The 13602-nt window shown below is 36.3% G+C and overlaps 1 protein-coding gene across 9 annotated transcripts in view; it reads right to left on the bottom strand.

Moving 5' to 3' along the window:
• The window catches only part of TOX3 (TOX high mobility group box family member 3), a 228022-nt gene that overhangs the window by 22396 nt on the left and 192024 nt on the right, over positions 1–13602 (bottom strand). For all 9 annotated transcript variants that reach the window (XM_085235016.1, XM_085235018.1, XM_085235019.1 and 6 more), the window contains one exon: positions 2660–2725. In XM_085235016.1, the coding sequence (XP_085091142.1) occupies positions 2660–2704 (45 nt within the window). In that variant the 5' untranslated portion in view covers positions 2705–2725. The remainder of the gene's footprint in view (positions 1–2659; positions 2726–13602) is intronic.

Here is a 13602-nt window from a genome sequence, read left to right as displayed (position 1 = left end):
TTGAGAGAAGATGGAAACCGAAACACAAGAAAAACCTTTGCTTGCATATAGAACCTGTCAGCTGTCATTATTGGTCTCGCACCAGAAATGATGAGGTCCCAGACTGCTGCGGTCTGCAGTACCGTCAGCCTGCTGAGATGCGAGCGCAAGGCTGTAACTTAATTCTGGACGTGAAGGCTGGGCCTGGATGTTTGACTCCGCTGTATCACAAAAGGTGTGATTTTTTCTCCCTGTAGATCCCTTAGTCCACAAACACAAAGGATGGATTGGCCACGAGAAGTGGTTGGCTAATGAACATAACCCTATGGCTGCATTTGCAGTTATTTTGGCACTAATGTGGTCTAGTAACAGATGCAACTGTAATTTGTGACTCATTTGCTACCCCATTACTGCTTAATGAAATCTAACATATCACATTAACAATACGGATAAACACTCATTCTTGATATGTGGCATTTGGCTGTTTTCATTACCACTGTAATTAACACTTGAAATATTATTTCAATAAATATTTAAGGTGCTTTAAAATGGGTCGTGGTAATCATGACATAGAGACAGAAAACATAAAGCAAATGTGAAGCTTCTTAGCCTGAATGTGCTCTAGGATTACACTCTTAAGGCATTATTAAGGAATAAAATGGGCTTCTAGCTTTGCAGTGCTCATGCCCAAAATGCTAGCGAGAAATCTACAGTCGTGCTAATGTAAAAACACTATAATTAAACCCATTGTAATACAGTAATTGCAAATTTAGGCTTGTGCTTTAATGCAAGTGTTAACACTTAATGATATTTTCATTCCTTGTTCAAGCAAAAGGGTTTGATGAAATCAGTATCATAGTGCATTTGAACCTCCTTTTACCCGTTGTATTTATGAGATAGTAATAATTATAAGAATTGGCTCTTCTTTCTTCATCTAGTAGAATAAATCTAGGACATCTGTGTAAATATGTAACACAGCCAGACAATAATACTCTATTTTACTTAGAGAAACAACATTGATCTTAATAGTCACAGCTTAGTATAAATGGGAAAGTGAATTGATGAATGCCATAACAATTTTTTAATTGTAAATTTAATTCTCACAGTGTAACTTTTCCAAGTGCATGTGTACCCTTCTAAAAAACATATCAAGGACCTAAGAATGAAGATGAAATAGATGTATTCTAAGAAGAAAGAAAGCCCCTTAGTGAAGAAGTCTTAAATTCAAATCAATTGGCCATGCAGACCGCAGAAGGGCTCTGCATAGCATGCAATCCAGGATTTCAGAAAGGTGCTGTTATGCCCAAAAGATCTAACATTTGTGAGATTCATCTTACCAATCATTTTTTTTTTCTTTTTTAAGTTATTAACTTTTCAAATATTTATAAAAACACACAGACACAAAAACTGTGTGCATGCTTAAATGCCATCTGTACTGAAATGTTCAAAACATTTGTTCCTTTTGATAAAAATGCAAATCTGGAGAACTGTTGTATCAACATATAACAGCCAATGTCTGACACGGTGAATTATCACAGCTGGAATTAAATTGTCTCTGAACAGCTGCTGGCAGCAGAGCTTTCATCAATGTTTGATTCAAATGTAGGAAAGAAATTCTACAGAAAGAAACATCATGTTGTCATTACAGATGGGGTTTGTGTTCATTATCACAAATAACACTGGAGCTAGTGCCAAACAATATTCCCTTATCTAAGCAGTCTTGCTGGGTAAAAAGAGATGGTGACCATTGTATAAGTGATTCATAAAATAAGACTCTTAATTCCAACCTTCGTATTTATTGTTACACTCTTCTACTTATTTTCTCCGAGATCACTTTTATTTTTTTTAATATTCTGAGAATACCTGCAACTGAATTATCACTTACAACTTGTGAAGTCATAGCTGCCCAGGTTTTAACCTCTTCTTATGTCTGGAAGATCATTTATGGAGTACACGCTATATAAAAACAGAGTTCTTTACATTGTGACACAGACTACGAGGCAATGCCGCCTGCACTTTCCATCCTTTCGCTCTTTGGAATAAAAGATGTTGATTTTTAGCAATGAGCAAAAGGTGTTTCTGTATGGAGCTGGGGTCAATATTAGCATGTTGATGGACTATCAGCTGACTTGAAGGGGCCCCCGGTAACAACAAATGCACGAGGCCATAGCTGCCATGCCTTCCTCCCATCTCCCACCCAAAACCACTGAGCACACCTCTCAGCTCCCAGCCCAGGCAGCCCCCCCACCCAGCCCAGGTTTGTTCCCAGCCCTGTTCCCTCATGCAGCATGCAACCTTCAGGAACAAAGTTATGTTTGTTCTTCTAACTTAGCTGACTATTAAGAACCCAAATTAAAACATTTGTATCTATAGCAGAAATTACGCATTAGCTAGGATTGCCTGTTCCTAAGCTTGTTTATTTGTTTCCTTCTGTTTATGATTTATAAAGCAGATTTGTTTCTATTGACATGCTATGTAAGTAACAGCCTTATGGACAGCTAAATTGACTAGTAATGGAGAGCTGTCAGGTTATTTTCTTTCTCATTAAAGTCTTTATTTTGTGCTCCATAAAACACACTGAAATTCAGCCCTTCACTCTTCACCCATTCACAGTCTGTTAAATTATCTAAGCACAGTAGAATGTAAGCATAGATAAAACAAAGAAAAGAAAAACATCTACCTCATTTGCAGCAAGAAATGCATTATTTGCCTCTGCCATATTCATGTAGTTGTTATTGTTTCCAAACTGAAAGAAAAATAAATATTTGGATTTTAATGCATGCCACCATTTTCATTTTCCAGCATGAAAAAAGTTTTAAAATACAAAAACAAAAGACAAACAGATAAGATGTAATTTTGCAGATGTCCTCTGAAGTCAGAATCAGATTCCATGTGACAGTGTTGTGATTATTACATTCTCTGCATCCCCAGACCGGTACACGAAAGATCTCCAAGCGCATTTCTTTGACTTCCTGTGTACCAAGGCCACCCCAAAGACCTACAGATGCCTTTAGAAATCAAGAGCTCATTACTAATGGACTATCCCCCATAATAAATAAATAAATAAATAAATAAATAAATAAATAAACTGCTACGCTTCTCCTGGTGAACATAATTGTACTTTGCAGATGATCCTGATCTTGCAGACAGCTGTAGCTAGAAGTAACTGCTGTATTAAAAGAGATGAAGGTAAGAAAGGGAAGAAAGAGCATCTGTAATGTTGCTTTTAAAATACCATTCTATCTACAAAACTAAAAAGCCAAACAATCCTCCTTTGTCCATCACTCATTCCAGTTGAGCTCCCACTCTCAAAGAACCTTGAAGGCCAGGAGACTTCACCCATCAGAGGAACTGCTTTGTGCTGATACCCCGAGATGTGCCCAAGGCAGAGGTGCTGAGTGCCTCACTCATGCAGCGCAGCTCCCATGGGGGTGAGCAGGAAGGACTCAACAGATGCCATCAAGCCATTTCAACCCAATGTTGAAGTATGAACATTTGTGGGTAAACGTAAGTACTTGTTCTTCTATAGACTGAGCACAGAAAGGAGGAGACTCCCAGCATTTGGTTAATAGGCACTGAGCATGCCTTATTCTCATAAAAGGCATTTCAAAAAGGCAGGCAGGTATTTGTTTTGAAGAATATACAGTATGCATGCCACACAGCTACCATGCAAAACACTAAATCATAAGCTTTCACATCTTCAAGTTTCTAGTCTTGGGCACAGCACACATTGCAGAGGTCCCAGTGAAAGCAAAGCATCACCACCACGATGCCCAGCCCCTGGGTCAGCGCACAGCACCTGCTTATTCTCATGTTTGTGACTTCTGCAAAGCAACTCTTTCCACCAGGCTTTTGTTTTATCTTGCCAGACCTTACCAGAGAAAACAAAACAAAGCAAAAATCACATCTTTCCCCAGCCAAAACCAAACAACAACAATCTATTCTAGCCACCAGCACAAGCTCTTCAGGTGCATGACAGAGGGTAGCCATTAACCTGCAGAGATTGTTTTTCCTTCCAAGTAGCAAGCCACATTGTGACCCCACAGCAGAAGAACCTGTCCTGAAAGGTAACAACTTTACTCCAGCTCAATTCACTACTGCACTTGTTAGTGGGGAAATCCTTCCAGTTCTGACTCCCTGCAGCTCTTGCAGCATTCAGGAACAGAGGGGGACCACAGAGCAACTCTTCCAAGCGTGTTTCTCTCCCATGAAAATCCAAATTCATTTCTCAGGATAAAACCAAAAGTCAAATGAACAAAAAAACAAGAAAAAGAAAAAAAATGAGGAAACTATAAATGCAGAGGATGAAAAAGGTGCTCAGAAAAAGGGAGATGGAGACAAAGAACTGGAGCCTAATGGACCTGGTGAAACTATTGAGTTCTGGTCAACAAAACAGATTGAGATATAAGATATTCCTTACTTCATATTACTTAAAGTGCTGACTCTTTCAACTTGTATCACATTAAGAAACAGAAATGTTTACACATTATGTAAGCTGCTTCACAGCTATTTAAACTCTGCTTTCCTTAGCTACACAGGAACTCAAACAATGTTATCCACTTTTAAATCTCAGATGTCACTGGGGAGGGAATTTAAAAAAATAACATGAAATTAAATTGCACATTCAAGTTACTGTTTTGGCACAGAAAGATGCATGCATGGATATGGGGCACCAAGACATAATACTACAGCTCAACACCAGGATCTACAAGATAGATAGGTTTTTTTCATGTCAGTTAGAGACAAACTAAGAAGGTTTTGCATGAAAAAAAAAACCTCAAATGGTCCCAATAGAACTGTTGTTTTGACAGCAAAATAATAATAATAATAACAACAATAATATACATATCAGTTTTTCAAACTGTACCTAAATGCACAGATAAAACTTATATAAGACTTATATAACTGCAACACTGGATAAATAAATGGGAACAAACCCAATCCTATTTCCATTAGCTTAGAGTCCTAGGGCCTCCAATGAGAATGAAGCTGAATTTTATCTTGAGTAATACAACTCTACATTATTTTGACCAACATGCATTCCTCACATCACAGCTACTGCCGGTTGGAATGCCAAGCATTATTTATAAAAATAATGCATCCATTTTATTAAGACTGAGACAGTAAATGATATAATGAGGACTGTCAAAGCTAGAAGTTGCCGCTGCGTGGCCCTGTGGCCCTTATAAGGATGCAATATTTAGGACTCTGTGATACATGGCTCAGGCACTGATGTCAGAACCTGACACATTTAAGCTTTTGTTAATATGGATTAAAAAAAAAACACTGAAATTTATTTTTTTCTCTCTGAATTAGAAATCCATTTAAGGCACACAACAATTATCAGTGAGTATTTCTAAGATTAACATTCCTTATTATCTAATGGTACCTATAACAACAAAAGAAAATAAAATGGTTATTATCTTAAGGACCTAAACAATTCAAAAAACAAATTAAGCTTAGAGTGAAATAAGAACTGGGTTAGAAATCCTCTTCTGAACAGTTAGTCTGCGAATGTAATTACTGAAGAAACTACAGCTAATCAGCTGTGAATTGTATCCATTAATTAGTATTTGCCCTGGAGAAATGAGAAAAATCAGTAACAATGTTAACACTGCAATGCACTGATGAGTACAGAAACACAGGGCCCTCAGCGTTTAGTCAAGCAGGTGGCTCCAATGGTCCAAGTAATTTAAAAAGCTCTCACCTGAAGTGCAGAGCTGGAATTACAAAGCACTTCTTGCATATCTTTGTATCTATATAAGGCTATAATTAATGGCTTTTAATTTAGAAATGCTTTGTGATCAGTGGGGAACAGTTATAAATCATTCTAAATAGAACAAGGGGTTCTTGTCTATTTTAGTAAAATAATTTGGGAAAGATGTTTTCTGCAAAATGACTCTTGTTACAATCAATGCTTTTCTCCTTTAGTTTCCGACGGATCACTTGCCCAGACCCCTCATAAACATGACAGAGCATCCCTCCACTTGACAGCAGGCATTCAAATTAAAGGGTCAGATCTGGCAGTTGTGTCTGGCCAGGTACAGCCCTGTGCGGTCCCACCACCACCTCCTGTATTTCCCTGGGTCAGAGCAAGACTGAGGTGCAGCACCTAGTTCAGCTCTCTTTTTGTTTCATGCTGGCTTTGTGATGCTTTACAAATGAGTTAGCCATAGCCACGAGCAAGGTTTGGCATGAACTTTTAGCATCTAAATATCTCAGAGCACTCAGTTCTGTAACCACAAAGGAATAGGAACTTTCCAGCTTCCTTTGTCAACACCAGTGTGTTGTTTTTTTTTTTACAAAAATAGTTGTGGCCTTTCATGCAGCATCTGCAATGTCAATCAAAGCAGAGGCAAAGCAGACACTACTTGTTTCCTTTGATTCTAGGAACTCAACAAACTCCATCTTAAGGTTCAAGAAACATTAAGCCCGAGTGTCATATCTTATTGCCACAGCAGATCAATGGAAACCATCCATACACATATGTTGATTTTACAGAACGGACTGCAAACAAACAAAACCTCTTCTGAACTTGCTGTGAAACACGGCTTTCATTCTTCATGCAAATTATTGCATGGAAAGTATGACAGTTCAGTTCACTACTCTTCTGCTACAAGGGCCCTTGCAGTGGCCCTGCTGAACTCCACAAGCACTGAGAAGAATGCTGTTAGGAGGCTGGGCGTTTGCTTACTAACACCTCGTATAAAGAATGTCAAGAAAACTGATTGTTTCTAAAATAGTTCATTGATGCTCTTCTCTTAGCCATGACTACTCAACCCAAAGCCCAACATGTAGGCTTAATGCTCTTTTGTAGGATGGGTGTGTATATGTAATGCCAAGATAACTCATACCCTCTATCTTTCCCCAGTGCATGCGCTAAGGAAGACCAAATCAGCTCCTGCCTAGAGTTTAAAAACCGCATCATTGCACCACTTCTGCAAACTACATATTTTCAAAGACCAAACCTAGGCCAGATATTACAGTAACTGTGAATCAAAGGATTAACCACCTGTGATCAAAACGTGATTGGGTTTCCAAACCACCCTCTGTAGCTACCAGAGATTAAAAATTGTTGGGTTCTGAAAGCACCAAAACAAATACACATGAATCAAGGAACTGATGTTTTAAGAAAGAAGTATGACATGGTTGGCTTCATTAAATAAATCTTGACAGCTGGGGATACAAATCAGTCACTAAATAGCCACGGAGTTTGAATTCCTAAAACAACAACAACAACAAAAACATTAAAACTTCAGAAAAATCCCAAAAGATTAAATATGAGCCACTCCTTGAGTACTTTTGCAACCCTGATGAGTCAAAAGCCACAGCAAGAAATAAGCAGAATGAAAGTTTACACCATGAAAACATAATATACAGAAGTACAAAGACTGAAATTAATTGTTATTAGTTATGAAGTTGTTCTGGACACAATATAATTTTGAACATACAAATTTAATGGGAACTTTGCTACTGATTTTAATTGAAGTCCTTTATTAGAACTCTGGACATTTCTATCTTTAAGTCAACCTAATTGTGATGCAGCTCTAATCTGAAAAGCATTACAGCTCATATACCACTATTCATTGGCAAAACAAGGGTAATTGGACACATATTTAAGGAACATAAAATTAGGCATACAGCTACCCAGATTTTTCTCTGAGCATCTCAGTGGAACAAACAAGAATTTTTATAAAACTGGTATTTTATGCTAAAGAGTAAAATGAGATTCATCAGGCAAACCACATTAGGTTTTTTAAATAAGTCCTTTAATAATAATGCTGGTTAATTTAGCAATGCAAGAAAAAAAGAGAGGATAGGATTGGATAAATTATTGTTCCAGCACAGAATAAAAGTAAAACCATGGAATGTGAATAAATGTTCCAAATTAAAAATATCAAACAAAACGTATATAAAAAAATGAGACACGTTTTGTCGTCTTCTCAGAACATACTAAGGAACTGACATTTGGCTTAAACAGAATGATTGCAGTTCTGTACTCAAAGATTACATATCATTAATCTGAGAATAAATAAAAGATTTATTGGAAATGACTACAGAATTCTCTCCGTCCTCATGACTCTAAGATTCCTTTCACAATTATTGGTTAATGTTTCATCAAAGCATACATTTTAAGTTTCTCAGCTCAGATACTCAATAGTATCTTCAGACAAGAATTCTGACTGGCTTGATGCTGAACTACTGCCTGCAAAGTAGTGCTAAGTTAGTTGTGTCAGAGAATTACAAGTGCACTTGTGTACGTGCTTCAGGTAGTTGCATAACCACCAAATTCTATCATTTCTAATGTCAATTTACTACTTATGGAAAACAGCATCCTCAGCTGATCACAGTTCCAGTAGTTCTGTAACAAGATTAGAAACCATATCTTTTTTTAAATAAGGACATTAATAAAATCATTCTTCTATAGTGTGAACATGCTCATATGTTTTATATAGAATAATATCCACTTGCACAAACATACATTATGGCAAAGATCTCAGTTTTATCTTCATATCTGGCAAAATAATTCCTCTGAGGTTGCACTATCCTTATGAGTAAAAAGAAAGATAACGATCCCAAAAGATGTAATTACAGACCAAAACTAAATTACTTTGCAGGTCTAAGTACTGTATCTTAATAATTTCACTGGAGAACATCTTCACTGCATTTGGGCAGATTTGATTTTGCTGCCCAACCAATAATTACAGCTCCAGCAAATACAATGCCTGATAAGGACATCAATTAAGAATGAGCATTGTGTTATTTAAAAAAAAAAAAATCATGTTCACAGCCTGTCTGATTGAATGAAATGCCAAATTAAATTAATGGAGATTGCTAAGTCTAGCTGACTGGTGGGGAACCATGCAGAAAGTGGGACAGCATAGACAATAAACTGTCTGTAATTAAAAGATGAGAAGCTGGACTAAAGCTACTTCAGCCTGATTACTCCAAACAAAACAGTACACACTAAAATTACTTTGGTAACAGAAGTAGATGGGGTGGGAATAGGATTGGGAGAGGTTTATTATTATTTCACTAGTACCTAGAAACACCAGTGTATCATCAGATATATTACATTAAATGTTTCTTCTCATCAGGAAACACAATTTATTTTCTTAGTGAAAGTAAAAATTACATTTCTATTCAAGATGGATATCCAGCTAATCTCTGTAGAGGCTCTACTTTTAAGTAAGATGTGTTCATAACAGGAGCAGTGTGTTCTTCTCTGAAAGAGCAACTACTTCTTGACAGTTTCAATACTTCAGAAGCAGTAGGTGGCATTCATATTATTTTATAAAATACAAGTATCTATTTTATTTTCGCTACTGATTTTAGTAGCTGGTTCACAGATGTAATATCACTACATTTGTTAGGGATTTATACTCATAAAAGCATATTTCAAAACTTGAAATGTAAGCCTTGTAAATAGATAAAGGACAAATTTTATCTCAAAAGGAATGCAAAATGATGTCCTCAATTTTGACGCTACAGAGCTACCCTTAGAAGTATTTGTGCTTCCCTGGCATGGTCCTACCAGTTTTGAAGAAACACCGTTCTTTGCCAATTGCAAAAAGTATTGTTTACCACCAACAACAAGTAGCTTTCGGGGTTTAGGCACTGATTCACTGAGTTCAGAAGAGATGGACAGTTTGACCAGATGCAGACAAAGTGCTCTCCATTTGGGATGGCTTTTGTCCAAATGTCATCAAGCAGATGTTGGAATCCATCTCCACTGAAGTTCAAACCACTATACTTGCATATGTGAAGGGTATTTATATAAGCACAGACACAACACATTTGTCATCAAAAGATACCATTTTTGATTAATTTCATGTTGAGAGTATTGCTTAATATGCAAGATTCATAACTGAACCTTTCCACTTCAATTCCTACAACAAATTTATGATTAGTCATTTTTATAGGATAGCACAATAGAAACCAGCTTCCTGAGGCAGATTACAACATTCTGCATGTTTTTAGGGGAAGATATCTTCTGGAAGTAGATTCATTTTCTGCTAGGTTCTAGTATTCATTTTCTAGGAAATCTCTTAGTACATGTGCAAAAAACTACTTGGAATGTGTTAGTTTTGCTGGCTTCGCCCACCACAACTTACTGCACCATGGTTATTTTTTACTATTTTCTTTCAGAATTTAGAAAAACCTTGTAAAGATTCTCTACAGCACTGTATTAGGATCCTCACCTTTGATCAAGGTTCCGTAATGAGAAGGAAATGCAGGCCCCACTGAAAACAAAACGAGTTCCTACGGTGGCTCCAGAAGATTTATTTGCTTAAAACCACATCACTGTTGAGTAACTGGCCAGCAAGCATAAAATATTAAAATAAATGTATTTAAATATCCAGTTTTGCAATCACATCTCTGAATTTTAAGCAAATTAGTTGTTCATTTTATGCAAATTAATAGGAATAATTAGGGTTCATTAATTATTGTACAATCATATATTTGGCAGCCTTCTGATATTTAAAATCTTAAATGCCTTTAATTCAGGCAACCATTCGAATTCTTACTGCTGAGTGTTAAACATCTGCCACACTAATTTTCATGTAGATGTGCGTATGTATATACATATGTATGTATACACATGCTTTTACTGATTGCTTATAGCCAAAAAAAAAGAATCTCAGCAAATAAAATACTCGAGTAAGATCCTAAAGAAAACAGACATTGATATTTTATTCATATATCCTCAAATCTCCCTCAGACACATTGTTTGCAAATAGCACAGATTTAAAAGTTTTCAGAAAGCAATTAGAAGGAAAATATTTGAAATTACTTTAAAAGCTTTCAGCCAACAAATAAAAACTTCAACAATAACAGTAAAAAGCACTGTCTTAATCTCTCCAATTCCAGCTAAACTCTTTAATATGAACTCCTTCAGTGAATTCCATGGCCAAAAGCAGTAAGTGAATGATATTTTGCCAAGTGTGATACTGAGCAATCTAAGGAACAGTAATGAAAGGAATATTTAATGGTCTCATGCTAGACATTTTCAGATCTCTTAAGAAAGATACAGGCCATAAACGTTTTTATATGCAAGAAGTAACTTTATATGAATATACACGGTATTATTATTCTGCTGACTGACAGTCAAAGCAATTCCATGTATGCCAGATTCCTAATGCTACTTATTCTGTATTTAAATGTATAAATATTAATAGGTGGTCTAAGATGCAGTACTGGTCCTAACATTCATACAAAAATAAGGTGTTTTAAAATTAGTATGAATCATGAAATTTCTCTGCAAGGCCAAACTACCAAATGCTTTGTTGCCATATGTACAAAGAGTTTCAATTTATCATGTTAGCAAATTGTAGACAAGGATGTTGCCCATTCTACCCCCTTGGCTTCAAAGGTACTAAAACTGAGAATCAAGCATGTGTTCTAGGCATCTTTCTTCATCCACCTACATATTTTTCCTCTATAGAAGGTGAATAAAATTATTAAATTCAGACCAATACACTAAGTTTCCCACAAAAAAAATGAAAGAGCTCCACAAGATCTACTCCACAAGATGTTACTTCAAGGAATTCTGATGTGCAGTCTCTATCACCATGCTCTCTTGCTACCTGAAGGTTAAAATATGAGATATCAAATGTTAAGATACATACAATTAGTTAGAAAGCCAAGGAGAGGACTCTACAATTTTAAGTATTTGTTAAAAATTATTTAAATATTTAAAGAACGTTTCCTTTCTTTGTTTTTTTTAATCTAGAGTTGCTTGCGGTTATAAATTATGAAATGATTTCATGATTTCACTTTGATGAGACACAGAGGTGTTGCTGGAATAAACCAGATTAGACGTAAATGCCGCGGAAAGCATATTTTGCTAACATGCATAAAGAACTTACTCATAGGGATTTCACTCTTGCTTATTCTTTTTTTTTTTTAAACAACTTTGTAGCAATTTAGATTCTACATTGAAAAGGCCTCATCAAATAAGCAGTTTCATAGCATCTATTTAATATATGTATTTTATGAGTCACAATCATTATCTAAACAGCTCACATTATACATAAGATCTTATTTCTGATAGCATCAGAGAACAGACAGCAGTTGAATTACATTTTTTCCACAACTGCTTTAAAAAACCACTGGAAGGATAAAGCACAAATGATCCCTTTCCATAGCCCTGTGAGAGGCTGGAAATGTCTCTATTCTCCATGACATTTACCAAACAGAAGGAGATCAACAGCTTCTCAAAATGGCGTCACCATGTACACATGGATAAAACAGCTTGCCAGGACCAAATCTGTGGACATGATTTTGGGACTGCCCCTACGGTCTATCTCAAGTCCTGCTCAGCAACAGCAGCCCACCAGTACACATGGGCCCAAAATCCACCACGGTTCCATACACCAGGGTCAGCATCAGGGGTTTTTTGAGTCCTCCCAGCAGGGATGAGACAACCCTACGTCATTTGAGTCTCCTTTTGCACCCAAAAGTTTGTTTTTAACTGCTGTAGGGGATATTTTTGTACTTTGAGATGGGAGAAAATGCACAAACACAGACCTACTTTTTGTCAAAATATATTTCTTTTTCACCTTCTTCTTTCAGATATTAAGTTCATGCAGTCAAGGTGATAATCACGTCTACTCCCATATTTATTTCATATAAGCTGTCTAAGCATTGAATTTGAGTATTTCTTAACATAATGACAGCATTTTATTCTTAGAATCCCAAGAAATAGTTTTATATCACTATATTCAAGATTACTGTAACATTTTCTCACACGAATTTAAAGAGATGTGATTATACTGCAATTGGGCCATAAGTAGCTTTTCTTAGAATCTTATATCAAATTTCACTCACTCTAGCGAAAATCGTAAATTCCATTCTAGACTGTGATTCAGCTCTACTACACTAGCAAATTATATCAGGTTTTAAATATAAAATTGATAGAGAAAGGGTGAAGCAGATGTAGACATTTTATTATAATCATAATGGAGGATTAGTTGAGACACTTTCAGGCTAAAGTCAATGCATGCATGAATTCTTAAATATCTCAGCTCGCAGCCATGTTGATACCACTGATTCAAGTGATTTTTTCTGAGATTAAACACTCTCCATTTTAGAAAATATAACCATAATCAAATTAAAAACTGACATTTTTAAAAGACTGAATTAATTCTGCTTCATTATATGGAAATCTGTACAGAGCAATACCATCTAGTTCAAGGACTCTGCTCTGATTACACACATCTGAATAAGAACTGGAGAAAAGCCACCCAGAAACACACCAGCTCCAAGGCTGCAGTCAATGATTGTCACTCCCAATCAAGATGGGCTTGTGGGCAGCATAGGAGTTATACACTTGGTTTCTTTGTCCCCTCATATGCTTTCTATGGGAAGTTTCTCACTTGATTACTTAATGCTGATTTCCAAAGCATTCTTTACACAGCAGACATTTCCCAAACACCAAAAAAGTGATGATTCTTGTTTTGTAAACCTCATAAATTAAGAATCATCTCACAAGTAGGCACAGGAAAAAGGAGAAGCAACAACAGCAAAAAACACATAATAAAATAATAATTACATAAAGCCTTCTCCATTCACCAGGCAGACCAGCAAGATACCAAATTGTTCTCTCATGGAGCTTTGCTC

Source organism: Meleagris gallopavo, chromosome 13 (genome assembly GCF_905368555.1).
Source record: "Meleagris gallopavo chromosome 13, MGAL_WU_HG_1.1, whole genome shotgun sequence".
Classification (NCBI taxonomy): domain Eukaryota; kingdom Metazoa; phylum Chordata; class Aves; order Galliformes; family Phasianidae; genus Meleagris; species Meleagris gallopavo.
This window is presented reverse-complemented; position numbering and strand designations above follow the sequence as displayed.